The following is a 17386-nucleotide window of genomic DNA, read 5'->3' as shown; positions in this document are numbered from 1 at the left end:
GTAATCACATTTGAATGTGACGTCAAGGGTCAAGATTAATGTATATTTGTCATTCTACAGCACAAGGTTGTGTGTCATTGAGGATGAGTTCAGGAGCCTCACAGCTTGCAGAAAAAGCTGCTCCTTAGCAGCTGATTCTTCTGTATCTTTTGGGTGAACAGTCTGTAGCTGGGGTGGGTTTTGGCTTTTAGTATCATTTGGGGTCTATGCAGACACCTCACTAATGTCAGTGTTGCTCTATGGTCGGGCACCAGTGATGTTCTAGGTAGTTATAATCCAAAGAAAATGGACCTCCAACAGGTAGCCCTTAACTGGTTGCAGGAGATTGTTGAAATAATCCTATTTAACTCAGTCTAAGATAAGCCAGTGAGTGCTGGGAGGGAGTAAAGAAGCAGGCCAATGTCAGAGAAAGACTGAGATAAACAGCAGGTCTGAGCATAGTGTATTTTGTAGTTTTGATTATCATATATTTTATAGTTGTGAGCATATTGAGCGTTTGAAGATAAGCCAAGAAATAACAAATAACATTAAACAACAATAAGAATTAACACCAAGCAAAAATACCAATTAGGCACTGGAGAAGTATTTCCATTGCAGATGAAACTATCCAAACAAAAATAAGTTATGGAGTGTTGCTCATGTTTCTACATTTAGTAGTCCTCTGGATCAATATGTTCTGTGTTTTTATGCTGGATGACAAAGTCAGATTTTTATATTTTTTTTACACTTCAATATTTTATTGTTGTTCATTGACCTACATAACTTTGTATTGGGGGTTATACAAATTGCAGGGATATGAAGCATTTGAAGAAACTTGAAGGAATTGAATCACAATAAGCAAAAATACCAATATAGGCACTGGTGGATGAAATCTATTGAGGAGTTATAAGGGTTTTAGTCAGCTGCTGCAGAGCCGTACTATCCTGGGCCATGCATGAACTATGCAAGTTTGTGATGTTAGCAGTCAGAATGCTTTCTATTGCTTCTCTGTAAAAGTTGACAAAAACCACAATATAAACTTTGAATGCCATGAGACAGTTTAAAAATCATGTACGATCACTTTTATCTGAGTATATTTAGCTTTGGGAGGTAAAAGCGCTGTAGTTAGAGTGACATTATATCTGATTCAATTAGCCACACTCCCTGTTTAACATTTTCTCATTTAGACACTGTAATAAAATGAACAGATGGTAACTTTTAATTAAAAGCCAATGAAACACGCAGCTAATAATAACTTGGAGGCAGTTCGGCGCAGTTGTTTATTGTGAAGCATTATGTAAGCAAACAAAATCCAGGTATCAATTAATCATTTTCTTTTTTGTTCATCTTTTTTTTTTTCTCTCTAGGAAAACCGGTGATGATTGTCATCGAGTACATGGAGAACGGCTCATTAGACGGCTTCCTGAGGGTGAGTATCACCTTCATAGAGCATGAGGCTCAAAGCAGCAGCATCTTTTATAACTTTTCTTTGCATTGGCTGGAAAGTGTCCCAGACAGCAGGCAGTCTGCAGCAGGATCTGTGCATCACATAAATATCATAAATCTTGTGCTAGAGCTGCTGCAGTGCTGTGACCTACATTTCCCTCATGGTCAGTGAAGATGGCTGACCTGCCTGTGTTTCTCTATGCTGTGCAGAAACATGATGGTCAGTTCACAGTCATCCAGTTGGTGGGGATGCTGCGGGGCATCGCAGCAGGAATGAGATATCTCTCTGATATGGGATACGTCCATCGAGATCTGGCTGCACGAAACATCCTTGTCAACAGCAATCTTGTATGTAAAGTGTCAGACTTCGGCCTGTCAAGGGTGATAGACGACGATCCCGAAGCTGTCTACACAACAACTGTGAGTCAATTAAAGCGCTCCGTCTCTCTACCCAGCCCTCTGTCTGCATTCTCTGATCAAGTCACTGTCGGTGCATGAAAATAGAGCAGAAGTTCAGGTGCACGACCAAGTAGTCTGCACCATGTTTGATATTCAAAACAAGTTATAATTCAATACAACTTTTTGACAAGGCACCAATTTAAAGGCTTTATAAGTTGCAACTAATGCCTTATTTATGGTTTGTTAATCATTTATTAATGCTGTGTAATAGTTACGGATAATGAAAGAAGTATTAATGAATAATACTTCACAGATAAGTTATAAGCAGTACTGTGGATATAGTGACTAAGTGGCAAGCAAGTTACAGCAAGTAGAACAGGAGGGTAAGTTCACAAAATGATATCACTGTAATGCAGTTAATGCCTTTAAAAACAGTAAAAGTCAACACTTATGTCATAACATCATATAATGACATCCAAAGCCCTAGATAATGTGTAGTCTATGGTAACAATTTGAACATATAGCAATATATTTCCCTGCTATTTAATAGCTAAGTTTAGTGCATATTACACATACTTGTTTTTATTGATTAGATAGAATTAATCAATGAATCATTTATTAATGATTTAGTAACAATTAATGAAGTCATGTTACATAATAACCAACCACAAATGGTGCCTTGTGAGAAAGTAAGGGTAGTATACTTACTTCAATTTGTGAGGAAGTTGTTTTTTTGTTTGTTTTGTTTTTTGTCTAATTAATGTTTCAGGGGAAGATGCAGGGTGTGATGAATTTCATATTCACTCCAGCCACTGACCTGAATTTTACTTAACAGGGTGGCAAAATACCTGTCCGATGGACCGCACCAGAAGCCATACAGTATCGTAAATTCACCTCTGCAAGTGACGTATGGAGTTATGGCATTGTCATGTGGGAGGTCATGTCCTATGGGGAGCGACCCTACTGGGATATGTCCAATCAAGATGTGAGTTACTACCTGATATGAAGTCAGTAACTTGCTAACGCTATAAGTTTTTCATTCTGCTTATGGAAGACATCGCAAAGGATCACAATCTGCGTATAAAGACATTATTAATTTATATGTTATGTATCATTCCAGACCTTTGTCATTGGGAAATGCTGCTGTGCATGTTTGATAAAGACAGAGTTGGAGAAAGAGTTAGGTTTAAAGGAACAGTCCCCCCAAAATGAAAATCATTAGTCATGATCTAATCCCCCCACACATTAAATGATTCCATTAAACTGGTAGTCCATGTCTAATCATTCAAGTCTTCCAACTAAAACATAGAAAATGACAGACAAAATCTGTTCAGCTCAGTTTTGTGGTCTTGGGGGCTTCCATGCAGGACCCCCATGAGAACAGCTTGGAAGGGACAGTAACCTTTGGCTTAATTAGTTCATATAATCATGCCATTTGAATCAATTCGAAGGAGAAACAATTGTGAAATGGGACAGGTGTAAAAATGAAGTCTCGGGAACATGGATTTGATGCTGATATTAATATGAATAACAGAAGTGGAAAATATTTGTCATGCAGAAAACTTCTTTAAATGTTTATAATGACTTATGGTAATGTGAATCATTGTGAGCAGCAGTGTTGAACCAATTACACAGCAAGCAACTCATACATATTCTACAGCTAGCTATTGTGTCTTCTTTTGACAGAGCAGTCAGCATAAAGATACATATATATGCACTGATTTTAAAGGGTCAGTTCACCAATTTAACACATCAATATTAGTTTACTGATAAACTACTCCACTTATGAAAAAAGGTCCATGTGGCTGATGGTGTCATAATGATGTCAACAGGATCAACTCAGCATTAACTGAGACTAAACATTTTTAGCAGAAATCTTATGTTGGAGGTGTGTAGTCTGAACGATATTGACATGTACCAGTGAACAAGCATCTAATGAAAAGCTGGGTAGTGTACGATGTCCATAAGTCAGGATATTTTAATGTCTTCTGCTTCTGTCTCTTGCAAATCCCCCAAATTTATTGAATAGTTTAATTGATTATCGATAGATTCTGAACATAGCATGTTTTTGTCATCTCACTTGGAACAATAGCCTTCCTGATGAAGATTAGATGACTAAGACATCATATTCAGTTAAGCTGAAAGTAAATGAGGAAGGATGGTGCTCTAGCAGATGGTAGCAGACATGGTAGAGTGTCTTCCCCATGTTATGAGGTTGCGGCTGGAGGCTGATTCCCACCAGTGACATCATAAGGAGGTTGTCCTGTGGACATTGTGAATTAAAGTTGATGTCCTAAATGAGGTCGTAAAAATGTTAATTTCAAGCCCAGTAAGAATGTTAATAGTGAAAGTTTAAAGACTTCTAAAATAGACACAAAAACATGCTGGCTCCTGAGAGTTGGATATCTTGTACTCAGGGGGCAGTCATTCAATTCAGTTAAAACAAGATATTTTAGTTCCTGCAACTTGTACCAATGTAGCGCTGAGCAACTGAATAAGAAAACAAGGAAACAAATACACACATATATTCAGCATATACCGTCCCATACCTCCAGAGTCCTGCTCCCACTTCACTGTCGATGTGAGGAAACTCTGTGCACTGAGTGGAATGGAATTTTAGAGACTGGGGATTTATTAGGTTTTGTAATTACATCATATTGCAGGAGGATAAAGCTCACTTTATTTCAGAAATGCAGAAACACGATTTATGATTAAGATCAAGACTATCAAGTGAATTCTATGAGCTGATGCCTGACATTGCCCATAGTTTTCTTCCTCAAAAAACACATTTTTCCTCACTTCTTTTCACAGATGTCACATATTGCAATCATGATTGGCTCACCTGCCGCTTTCTGAGTGCTCTAGCCTGCTTTAATGCCAGCTCCCACTGAGGGAGTCCAACCTCACCCAACCACTTGAAGGTGTTCCTTATTGCTGGACACTTGACACGGTTTTGATTGATGGCAGGAGGCAAATGAGTTCTGGCTTTATTGCGCCTGATGTTTAGCACCCACAGCATCAAGGCTAAACATGATTAAGATTCTCCAGCGCTCCAAGGCAGAGGCCTGCTGATTGAACAATCAGATGTTAGAAATGCTAAACAAGATGGCCAGGTATTAAAGTGGCAAATGTGATGTTTTGAGGCTTGCTTCTTGACAGACATCAATGTCAGAAATTGTTTCACTTTGTCAAGATGTCAACAAACATCCTCTGGAGCTGGAGGGAGAACATTATTTGAATTTTTCCCAGCAGTTTCAGTCTTTTGACACCTTTTCCCTCCATGACTCATTCTTGTCTGAGCAGTCCTGACAGGAATACCTGATGAACACATGCATAAACGTATACAGCTCCTTATCCGCACGGTAAAGAAAGGTGAGCTAGGGGCTTAAAATCAAAGTGCATGCTGCACTTACTGTTCTGACGGCATTGACTTTTAATGAACTCTCTGCTAAACTGCATGCATGATGTGGAGTGACACTGGCTTAGGTTTTAAAGGGTCTGCAGAAAGATCTTGTCTATAATTCATCAGAGCCAAACACAGCTTTTTGTTGAGTCAAATGTGGGGAATTAATCCCAGGGAAACAACTTAGTCTACACTGTGGCATAGGTCAACAGTAAAATCTTGAATTCAATTATAAGACTTGCTGTCAGCCAGTAAAGAAGACAAGGATGGATATCAAGGACATGAGCCCATTTCAAATAGTGGGTTAAAATCTTAGCTGCAGCATTCAGCATTTATTGAAAGCAGTAGAGAACAACAGAAATCAAGCTGGGGGAAAAAAAAAAAAAAAAAAAAAAGCAAGCATAACCTTTTCAGGATCAGTAGATTAGAAAAAAAAGAATATCTAATTTGGTAATGAATAAATTACACAACCTTTTTCACATCACCATCAAATGGAAGCTCATTTATGTTTTTGCTATTATCACTTATGAATTATTTCAACATTTTGCGTAGCAACTTCCCTGCTGATATGAAGTGACATGGTGACTAAACTAAACAAACATTTGCAACAAATCCCTTAGCTCAAGAGCCAAATCTAACAGTAAGCTTTTGAATCAGTCTTATTATTTAAGCCATTTATTTGAAAGCTAAAATGACTCCAAAAGGTGTAATGTTCAGCCTCTATACTCTGCCATCGACTAGATATTGCAGTCCTATGCAAATAATGTTTGTGGTGAAGTCCACGTACATTCACATTATCTTCCAAATGAGTGTTCTAAATGATTAGTTTACTGGTGTCATTGTGTCACCAGATGTCATAAGAGGTAAATGTTGTTATTAGAAATGATTGAGTGCATGATTAATACAAGGCATCATTTATTTAAGAGGTCCTCCAACAATTTAATGTTACACTTAAATTTAGGGGTACTTGTGAGAAACAGATTTAATTGAAAATGGTCAAAATTTATGCTAAAGAGTTAAAAAATTAAGACTAAGATTTTTAGTCCAAAATGGCTGATCCTTACACCGGGGTGATATCATTCGAGTATTAATTTTCCGACTTGACAAAGGTCTCCAGGTCTGGAGCCAGGAAGGTATTATGCAACAGTTTTTTACAGGCTGAGTAGGTAATGGGGTGTGAGAAACCTGTCACTCCATAAACTTATTGCTTAAAGCTCATCAGTGTAGCTACCTTCAGTGTTTCTGCTTTGTTCCCATTCACTGTGACAAAACTGGCACACAGTCATCAAATCTGGTTAGGCCATTTATTCCTCAATGCACAACATCTGCTGTAGGTAACCAACAAATGATCAGGTTCTGACACGTCTGTTCACAAAATGATGACTGAAGAATGTAGATGGCAAGGAGTGAACGATTCACTTTGTAAGAATAGCTTAGAGTTGTCAGGGTGATACAAAAGGGATGTGGTAAGGATTATACTTAACACTGACACTAATGACTCGATATTTTTTGCATTGTCCAGGTCATAAAGGCAATAGAGGAGGGCTACCGTCTTCCAGCCCCAATGGACTGCCCACCAGGCCTGCATCAGCTAATGCTGGACTGCTGGCAGAAAGACAGAGCCGAGCGTCCCAAGTTTGATCAGATTGTTGGCATCCTTGATAAGATGATCCGCAACCCTAACACCTTGAAAACCCCAGTGGGAACATGTACAAGGTGAGGAAATAAAACCCTAAGGTGAATCATGTGAAATGTGGCTTCATACAATAAAGAATTTTAACTTTTATTTTAGCACATTAGTGGATGATCCAAAGTGTTAGGTGGATGATTTAGTCTCTATAGTTCAGGGATGAAAGATAAATCCCAGGGGATCGATACCCCCAAGCACCTTCCATCACTTTATGGTCAATAGCAGGGCTTTTAAATCAATCGCTGTAATGAGTTCCTTGTACTTTAAAGTGCAGCGGGAACTCCAGACCTCAGTCTGATGTTTGTCAGATGAATTCTATTTGCAGTCAGAACATACTTACCTGAGGTGAGATTCAGACTCAGAGGTTACAGCTGGTTAAGAAAGCACTATTGTATGGAGACTTTATGTGGGGAATGCAATCAGATATTACAAAAATACTTTTCAGAGACAAAAAGCTGACATTCTCAATCTATTTGTGAATTTTTTGATAATTGAAGACACCAATCAACTACTTTATTTTTCCCTTTCTCGCAATTTGCTGCACTGTTGGATGCCTTTGGTCGACGCTTTGTCTCGTCTCTTGCTTGATTGTGCTTTCAGCGGAATGTTTCCTTTTTATATAACACATAAACATCTCTCTGTGCTCGTCCCGCAGACCAATTAGTCCACTGTTAGATCAGAGCACACCAGACTTCACCGCTTTCTGCACAGTGGGAGAGTGGCTGGAAGCCATCAAGATGGAGCGATACAGAGACAACTTCACAGCAGCTGGCTACAGTTCCCTGGAATCTGTGGCCAGGATGTCAATCGAGTAAGTAGACATGATGTTTTTCGAGTGGTTAAGAGTCAGTGGAGAAGATTAATAGCAGCTGCATTTCGACTGTGGTATCACCTAGACTGATGCTTGTGTTAGTCAAGTATTTAACTACCTGAGAATGAGACTCAATAATCACCTGTAGAATTGTCTAATTCAGCTTTATACAAAACTACACAGAGGATCAGGCCCATCATTTGAAACATTTCAAGAGACAGGCCTGTATTTCTCCCCTTATTTATAACTTTACTGTCTCATTATTGTTAAGTTGAGCATTAAGGTACCCTCCATAAAATCCAACTCTCTTCCCCACAGAGGCTGGTTTTAAATGTAAATGTCTAAACAAAGTATGTTTTGCTGATTGTAGCCGAACACTTCCAAAACAGCAGGGCCCAAATGATTGGAACTGATTGAACAGTATTTTATTTTAAAAAACTTACAATAACTAGCATATTATTTTGCTTGGCAGAAAGTGAAAGCCATTCTCTGCCCATTTTTTCAGCCTTGCCTTCATCTATCTCTTCTAGCAGATCATCATTAACATGAACAGAAACACCAACATGTACTGTTATTTGAGAGCTGCATGTTGGTTTAGCTTTATGACTGATCTGCAATCTCACAGGATAAAGGCATGGCACATTTTTTTGTTGTCACAATTCAGACACAAGATAACTTGAAGAGCATTATGGGGCATAACATTTACATTAAGAAATAAAAAAATGTACATTTCCAATCCATTATAAAACAAGTATTAAGACATCAAGAAGCAAAACATTAAAACAAGTTAATAAATAGGAAAATTAGCTAAAATGGAATAGGTTTAAAAGAGACTAGACTAAAAATTAAAGTAACAGTCCCATTCAAAGCCTTGGAATTGCATCAGTGAATGGCTGTGGCACACCTTGATTTAAACGAGGTGAGTCAGTTTGTTTCAGATATTTGGTGCATAATAACTGAACTGATTCTCCATGTTTAGTTCTGACTCTAGGGACCAAAATCAGACCTGTACCTGACGACCTCCGAGGTCTGGAAGGTTCAGACTGTGGCAGCAGATCAGAAATGTATTTTGGCCCGAATCCAGTTAGTGCTTTATAAACCATCAGCAGGATATTGAAGTCTATTCTTTGACAGACAGGAAGCCAGTGTAAAGATCTTAGAACCAGAGTGATGTCATGTAATGTGTTGGTTCTTGTTAGGATTCGAGCAGCAGCCTTCTGAATCAGCTGCAGCTGTCTGAAGCAACCTTGATGTTTTGTGGTCAACAATCATTTCAGTGTGTCCCCTCATGCCATATCAAACATTTGTGTCCTCACATTCAGTGTCTTGAACTCGTGTGAACCCTTTGCTGTTTATTGCATTCTTACCCAATGAGAGCAGCTGAATGTGAGCGCGAGCCCAGACTGTGGCTTGCCCTTGAGTTGCTACTCAGACCTTCCATCGACCGTCAGATGTCGACATCCGTCTCCACATCTCCATAAACTGCTCAAGGGTTCAAATAAACTTTCAAACATGCTTGCCAAGGAACAGAGCAAAACTTCAGATCATACTTTTTTTTGCTTCATCATCCTTGAAATTGATGTTGAAATGTTTTATAGAGATTCATAAACAGGATTGCTGTGTTGCCTTTTGTAGACCCTTTACTCTCAATAATGAAAAAGCTGAGGCCATAAATCTCACTTGTTTTGCCCCTTACTGTGGTCCAGTGCATTGATTGATGCATTGTCCTGTCTTCCAGGGACGTGATGAGCTTGGGGATCACGCTGGTGGGCCATCAGAAAAAGATCATGAGCAGCATACAGACTATGAGAGCCCAGATGCTGCATCTCCATGGCACAGGTGTCCAGGTGTGATGGACGGGCCGCATCGAACAGAAACAGAACTTCTCTGGAGCAGTGCCTCGGACGTAGCTGGGATAATTGTCAAAGTAAATGGACATCTGTTATGTCCGACTCCTCTGGCTGTGTCCAGAGTGAAATCATTCCTTTGTCCCTCAGTGAAGGATTGTGGTCCCCCTCTTTAATGGGCACTAAAGAGAGGAAAAGGGCAAAAAAAACAGCAACAAAAAAAGAAACTACCTGGACAAGACAACTTCCTTTTTTGTTTCTTTTTGTTTTTTTTAGAAGCGCTTACAAACTCAACCACATATCAAATGGCGCGTAGGACAGGATTTTGACTCTTGCGTTTCTTTAACTTAGTGAATGATTTCTGTGCACACCATGGCTAAAGATTTCCTTTAAAAAGAACAAAAACAACTTTGTCTACTTGCTGTGGTTTCACTTGTTCCTTTTTTTGTTAATTTTCTTTCCGTCTGCCACAGTGGCTTGTTGTGGCCCCAGCAGAGGTTTTAGTTTTTTCTCTTCTATTTGGACTTGACAACAGGGTAAACTCTTATCCAAACACAGAGGGAACCTTTTAGCCGCAGATTCAAAAGTACTTTTTGTGCTGACACATGCTGGACTGTTTGAACTGTTTGCAGTGACTCATGTTTTCCTTCATGTGCTGTTGAAGTGAAAATGGTATCCTCACGTGCTTGTTTGCAGCCTACAGTAGTGGGCATTTGAAGTGGTTTTAGATATTTTTTTTTTTTATTAAGGATTTTTCTGAAGAGTGCAACTCTGAGGTGAGTTGTTCTTGAATCACCAGACTTTTATATCTGAGTAGCAATATCCTTTGTCTTGTGTTCACTACAGGAAACAAAACTGTTACTTGGTAATTGAGTAGAGTGTTGACTGTTGAAAGATTGTACTGAAATTGAACCCACCGCAAATTGTTTTGCCATCATTTGCCTAAAATGTTGCACACACTGTCCATTTTCAGCTGCAAATACAATTTTTAAGGGTGGATCCAGGGAAGGTGTAGATGTAAAACTGCCTTAAAATGTGTTAGATTAAGTATTGCCGCTATTTTAGGCACTTCAATGGCAATCCTTTATGCGGTTCATTTGAAGTGTGGACAAGCTCCCTCCCTGTGTTTTTTTTTTTTTGTTTGTTTTTCTCCTTGTGTGATGTCTTTTTGTCTGGAACTTAAACTGGTAAAGTGCATGGATACAGTTTTAATGCCACGAGTGACACAGTCAGCAAAGAAGAAGAAGAAGAAGTGGACTAAATAGAGCAATAATTACCAGGTAGAAATGGTCCTCACCTGAGATTTCTAAGGTGCTAGGTTTAATTGCATGTGTGCTGTGCTGAGACAAATACTTTGGAACGATTCAGTCACCACCAGAAAAGGAAAGCAATGTACTTCTTCTCCTCATAAAAAAAAATGGTATGAAAAGTGCTCAGAAAACTGCTGTGCCAAGTCATCAGATGAAATGCTCATGTCGTGTTTTGCCACTATAATATTCTACACATTGGATGGAAATCTAAGGTGGCGTGGAGATGTTGAATCAAGTGGCTGAAGGGGTTAAAGAGGCCCCGATTGAAATGCTACAAAGGTGCCAATTAGTCATGCTGACATCATCTTCAGACACCAAGAAGTCAAAAAGCCTCTTCAGGGTTTGGGTCTGAGAGTGTAGGACCAAATATCAGAGCCTGAGTCAGATCGTGCTATTGAATCCCACCATCACCAGCTCTGTAGACAGCCATGCAGTTCCCTCGTTTATCCATACATCTCCGCCACTCATCCCTCACAGGCATAGATGTGACGGAACATGTATTAAAGTGTCTCTTAAGATTGCTCCTCTTTTCCTCCATACAGCTTTGTATGGAATACAGCGGGTGGAGGCTTTGCAGAACATGTGCTAAAAGCCAACCAACCTTTTCAGTGCCATCTGTCTCCATCCCAACTGCAAAAAAGAGAGAAAGTTTTATTGTAGTATTCTTAGGTGAGAAAATGCAGTTTTTCAGCTGTCATGTAAAGAGGAGTGGTGTTAGCCGAAGAAAACCATCACAAAGTCTTCTTTTACTGCTGCTGCTGTAACCTGGGAGATAAATCTATATTTTCAAAGCTGCAGTCATCTCTTTCAACTTTTTTCATCTCAAATACATAGAAAAACCATAACGGTGTCAGGAATCGACCTTGAGCTCGCTGACGAGCAGGAAAACCATTAGTGGCTTTCTTCATTCATTGTGTCTGCATCCACATTAAGCCAGAACATGTCTTTTTCTCTCCATGTTGGTTCTCTGTCCACACTAAGGCATACTCCTGTCTTTGGTCACAAAACTTTAAATTCATAAAAACAGAATAATGATGTGTGGTGCAACAAACACATACTTTCAAAATGTTCAAAATGATTCCATTCACTTTCATAGAAGACTGCAGAAAACTAAATATTGACGAGCTGCAATCAGTTAATTGTTTTGTTTTAACGATTTATAAATGATCACAAAATCCAGGAGAGGTTTAACTGGTTGAGACTCAGCACTCTAACGAAGCTCTATCTGTGCCACAGTTTAATCAGGCACTGGCTGTGGCCTAGTTACCAGAATAAATGTCGACACATACAAAATATGAACATATCAGTGGTTTGCAGAAACAGCAAGCATTTTATTCATAATGACTGGGATGGATATGCACTTTTGCCATTTGCTAACTGACTAAAGTTAGCTTGTATTCCACTTAGCGGGGACAGGAGACAGAAGATTTTGACAAAATGACCTGAAAAGCTAATGTGAATGCATGTTCATTTTAGACATCAACTGGAATGACCCAGCATAGTCTGGATGTGAACTTCTAATTTCAGTATGGGACACGCCTTTTTTGAGGAGACACCAGGAATTAGCCCCAACCAGCTCTGAACCCATGTCACACACACCCTCCCTTTATCCATACAGCCAAGCTCAGCAGTTGGGCCTTTGCCAGACCTTTGAATTGAGTACCGGCATGAAGTCATTTCGTCAGCACAAAACTCCCCAGTTCACAAGCAGCACTCTCTCTGAACCCCACTCCCTGCTCTGATTTTAAAACCAGGCCCCTGGAGGCCCCTCACACCCCAGGGTTGAATACCTCTGTCCCCTTTTTCCTGTGCTAGGGAAACAGCGGTTTGAGCCAAATTGAGATTATGGCCAGGATACAATCGATTCCGTGTCCAAATCACCTGTAACCTTCCCCATTAACAGTCATTTTACTGTCTGGTTCAACTTGTTTCATCCACATTTTAAACTTCAGGTGGCTCGACTGACAAAAAACAAGTTTATTTCAACAAAAACACAAAAAGAATAAAAAATGTTTGAAAAAGTGAATAAAAAAGAAAGGGTGTAGAGTATTTGGTTGGAATCAGAACAGCAGATAGAGAATGAAGTTATTTTTCATATCCTGTGGTTCAGCAGTTGGAAATTAGTTTCACCACTGTGGCAGGTGGTGGATAATTCCAAAGAGCACAGCATTGTTGATTGTGTCAGAAAGAGCTGAGATCTGAGGGAATCTTTGTATATGTTATAATTGTAAAATTGTACATTTTATTTATATTGTTTTTTACACATATTACTCAGTAGAGAGCTCTGAATACATTGAAAATGCACTATATTTTTCTATCTCACAGATGAATTATTGTCACCCACAAGATTTCAGTTGTACATAATTTTTCATTTAGGACCAAAGACAGCTGATAGGATTTCCATCTTTACTTTGATGTTGCTTTGATTTGCCTTTTAGTTTGTTGTACAGTGATAAAAATTGTCAGTTTATTATTTATTTTTCTGTGACGAAAGTATTGAGAATATTCACTGGTCAAAAGTATTTTCCCCAGCAGCAGAACTGTAAGATCATTTAATTAGACAATTTCTTGTTACATAGACAATTCTTTTTGCTTTGTAACCTTTGTAATAGACTGTACATATATTTTTGGAAATATAATACTATCTCTATAGAAGTTTTGGCTGTGCTTTTGTCTTGTTTTATCCACTGGGTGTTCATTTTATAAGCTATTTTTCAGAGTTGCAGAGATCAGAAGACAATGTCATGTTTGGTTATATTTAGTCAACTACTGTATACCTTTCATATTTGTCACCAATCTTTAGGCCATGAGAGCTCCATTTTTTTTATTTATTTTTTTTGTCAAAATCAAACACAAACATTTTAACTGAGCTTTAGTTGATGCAAACGCTCATTATATTAGTCTTTCTGTAGTCAGTGATAAATGCTAAGAAAACCTTTATAAATATTTTAGCCTGGTCTTAGTTTGAACATACAGTATTGTACAGTACAGTATTTTTGTCAGGTCTAGGTTATATTCCACAACTGATTGCATTGGCAACATAGGCATTGGCCTTGAAACACATGCTATGTGTTTTAAGAATTCTTTTTTGTGACAGGTTTGATGTCAAATAATTGAAGACTATATTCTGTTCTCGGTATTTAACATCCTACATGGATAACTGTGTGTGACAGATGTCATAAATCTGGGCCCTGTGGTTATCCTCATGTATCAGAATTGAATTGCCCTTATCTTAAAGGTAAGTGGTCATACCTGACAACCCAACGTTTATTCAAGTAATGGTTTAAAATGTATCTATAAAACTATTATTAAAGTCAATAGTTATAATACCAAACATTTTAAATAGCACTTTATCAGAAAGTGGTACCAATTTAAAGAATAAATCAAGACCTTATCAGGATTTCCAGGATTTAGGATTTGCTCTACACATGTTTTATGAGTAAGGACATGCAGTCAAAAACCTTGTTAGAATACTGAATACTGAATATAAACAGAATTTAAATGACCTTTTAAATACAGTTGACAAAATAGTGGCTACAGTTTATGAAAAGACAGATGTTATGTAGGTCTATGATGGGGCCAGAATTCAGAGCCAGATCTTACATATGACAACCCCTTCCCACCATGCTGACTTCCACACTGGTCTTACTAAATAAAGGTTACATTGCTTTATACATTGGCACTGAATAAATCATGAGATGCAGAGTCATCCAGTATGGGCATAGTTATTAGGAATACTGGGTTGGCTGCTGGGAAGCAGAACCAGTCATAGAGGGAGAGCAGTTGTCAATCAACATCAATTCTATCTGCTATTTATCTGCCAACCAGAACATAAAGAGTCAGTGTTTTTGTTTTCACTCAGTGTTTCTTCTAAAAGAAAAAAAAGACTGTTCATAGATATCCTCTCCCTGATACAGTTGATTTTCTATTATTCATTTTGTCCTGGATTACACAGCCACTGTTGAGGTTTGTACTTGTATTTGCTTGTGAGACCGCATGGAAATGCTTGTTTGTACATGCATACATGATAAGACAGCCAGAACTGTCCAAACACTCCTCAAAACATCTCAGTTTTGTACTTTAATCTTCCAGAACTTCAATTTCCTTGAAGGAGCTTGAATGGATTTCTCCTGATCACATCTTTCTGCAGTTTTGGTATTTATTTTGGTAAGTCCAGTAGTGGCTCACCATGCTGTCTCCAAGCCTGCTGCACGACTGTCTCTGCGAAACAATAGTTTGGTTTTCACATGAATTTGGCTTCCTTCTATGTGTTTCTCAGTGGCTACTCATCACTTCTAAATCACTGGAGCTGCACAGTCTGATCAAGCTGATATGGTGAGATCATCTGCAGAAGTATTGCAGTAAGAGTCTTACAGCGCAGAAGGAAATAGCTCTCTGGGGCTCTGTCTTAAGGCCTGGGTTTAAAATCTAAAGATGAATACTCTGCTTACTAGTCGGTATTTAAAGAAGTATTTCACTTCTGGGAAGATGGCCCTTGATTATAACTATGCAGTAAAAAGACACAAATGTTTTTTTTTGTTTTTTTTTAAAACTTGCAACAATACAGTACAGATTTTTTTCAGCCTCTGCTTTACACAATGCAGACAAAATATGGTGGCAACTTCCGCTTTAAGATCTTCCTCTATTGCAGCTAAACAATATTTCTGAAACATTTTCGGCATGATTAAGCATTGAACTAACACAATCCTGGTTTGTAGTTTATCAGCACTGCATATTTTAGATAGTTTGATAAGAATTTTAAATGTGTGGGAGATGAGCATATTACATTACATATCACATACTGGATATGTATGTAACAGAGTACAAAATGTCTTCATCTCTCAAACACATGATGTAGGCAGAAAGAGAAAGGGACCTGGCAGACTGCCAGAGGAAGATAACAGAGAGAAATCATTTGTATTTGGTGAGTCTGCAATAATCCTGAACCCTGTGTCACCATTATTACGGTATCTGACATTTTGCATCTAATATAGAAGTCAAACAGGGATATGGAGATGAATGGTTGTAAACTGTGTAAATTGATTAGAGGGAACGTGCAGGCTTGACTAATGGTTTACCTGTTGTACTCTGCGGGGAAAACAGATCATGACCCATTTAGAAAACAAAGGCTTTGCTTTTCACAGTTTAGGTGAATTCTCTGAGGAAATCTAATGTTGTTTTTTACAGATGCAACAAAGGAGAGTTTTCAAGCCTAATCTGTTGCTCTTGTCTTGATGAAAAATAGAGGTCATTTCCAGGGAAGAGGGCCCTGTATCCCAAAAGAAGGAGCATATCACAACACAAGCAGGAGCAATTCATGTGAATTCAGTTTGAGCTACTATGAAAAAAAAAAAAAAAATTTGATGATAAAACATAGCAGCATTATGCTCATCTATAACAGCTCTATTCACACATGGTGGAATGTACTGAAAAAATACATCTACTACTGTACTACACTTGTGTACAGCACAACATTTCAGAGGTCGGTATTTACACATCACAGATTCATCTTTTGTATACAAAACATCAGTTGTTGCACTGTAACAGACAGCAACAACAGTAAAATCCAACATAATTCAGTAATATAACATACTGTTTAACAACAATCTATAAAAAAACAATTGGTAACACTTAAGGTCATTTATGGTTACTTGATAGGTACCTTAGTAAGGCCCTTATGAGTCCTCATGGCATGCTTAGGAACATGGATAGGACAATTTATACCTAGCAACTTTACATAACTGCTTTACCTTAAGCTTCAACTTCAAAATCATATTAATGTTACAGTGACATGTAATAGGGTGAATGATGTCTCTCTCCTCCACTTGTCCCCCTACCAGTGGATCAGACCAGGTTGCATAACCAGGATCAGCAGCGTCCACCATGCTGGAAGTCAGTCACAGTCGGGGCTGCTAAGTAGTCAGTAATAATGACATCATAGTAAATGCTGTGCAAAATTAATGTTTTTTTGTTTAATTTGAATGGCCAAGATAGCTTAAAGTCAGTAGTCATCAACATTTGTTCAACAGGTTTTGCACTACAGCACACAGCAACATATTAAAGCTCAGAGCAATTACAGCAAGGAGATGGCAAGAAGAGAAAGTCCCCAGACTCCCTCAAATACCACTGAACTTTGGGCATCGTTGAGACAGGAGACACTGATTGTGACAAATTCACATATTCACATATGGACAGGAAAGTGGTATCACACATCACAATTGTTTTTAAGCAATTGATGTTTTTTATAGTGGCTTCTTTTAGCAAGGTGCTGCAGCCCCCTCAGAACCCCCCCTACCTTCTGTGTCCATGGCTATTACTGACATCATGACATGCAACTTTAACTTTACGTGCTAACTACAAACAAATCTAAGCACCCCATAACAATGTTACACTTTGAAAAGGTATGTCTTGAAGTAATGTCAAGCTACAGTAACATAACTAGAGCCAGAGACAATAACACCTGGCTTCAAAATGCTACCAGCTAAACCGCTGTTGAAATGG

General features: G+C 38.5%; 1 protein-coding gene across 5 annotated transcripts in view; it reads left to right on the top strand.

Annotated features, from left to right (window-relative positions):
* epha7 (eph receptor A7) overlaps positions 1–13540 on the top strand; it is an 88224-nt gene extending 74684 nt beyond the window's left edge. For all 5 annotated transcript variants that reach the window (XM_037086999.1, XM_037086998.1, XM_037086996.1 and 2 more), the window contains exons 12-17: positions 1347–1408; positions 1636–1845; positions 2660–2809; positions 6750–6943; positions 7573–7728; positions 9467–13540. In XM_037086999.1, coding sequence (XP_036942894.1) covers positions 1347–1408; positions 1636–1845; positions 2660–2809; positions 6750–6943; positions 7573–7728; positions 9467–9581 — 887 coding nt within the window. In that variant the 3' untranslated portion in view covers positions 9582–13540. The remainder of the gene's footprint in view (positions 1–1346; positions 1409–1635; positions 1846–2659; positions 2810–6749; positions 6944–7572; positions 7729–9466) is intronic.
* Positions 13541–17386: the final 3846 nt, after the last annotated feature.

Source organism: Acanthopagrus latus, chromosome 22 (assembly GCF_904848185.1).
Source record: "Acanthopagrus latus isolate v.2019 chromosome 22, fAcaLat1.1, whole genome shotgun sequence".
NCBI lineage: Eukaryota > Metazoa > Chordata > Actinopteri > Spariformes > Sparidae > Acanthopagrus > Acanthopagrus latus.
This window is presented reverse-complemented; position numbering and strand designations above follow the sequence as displayed.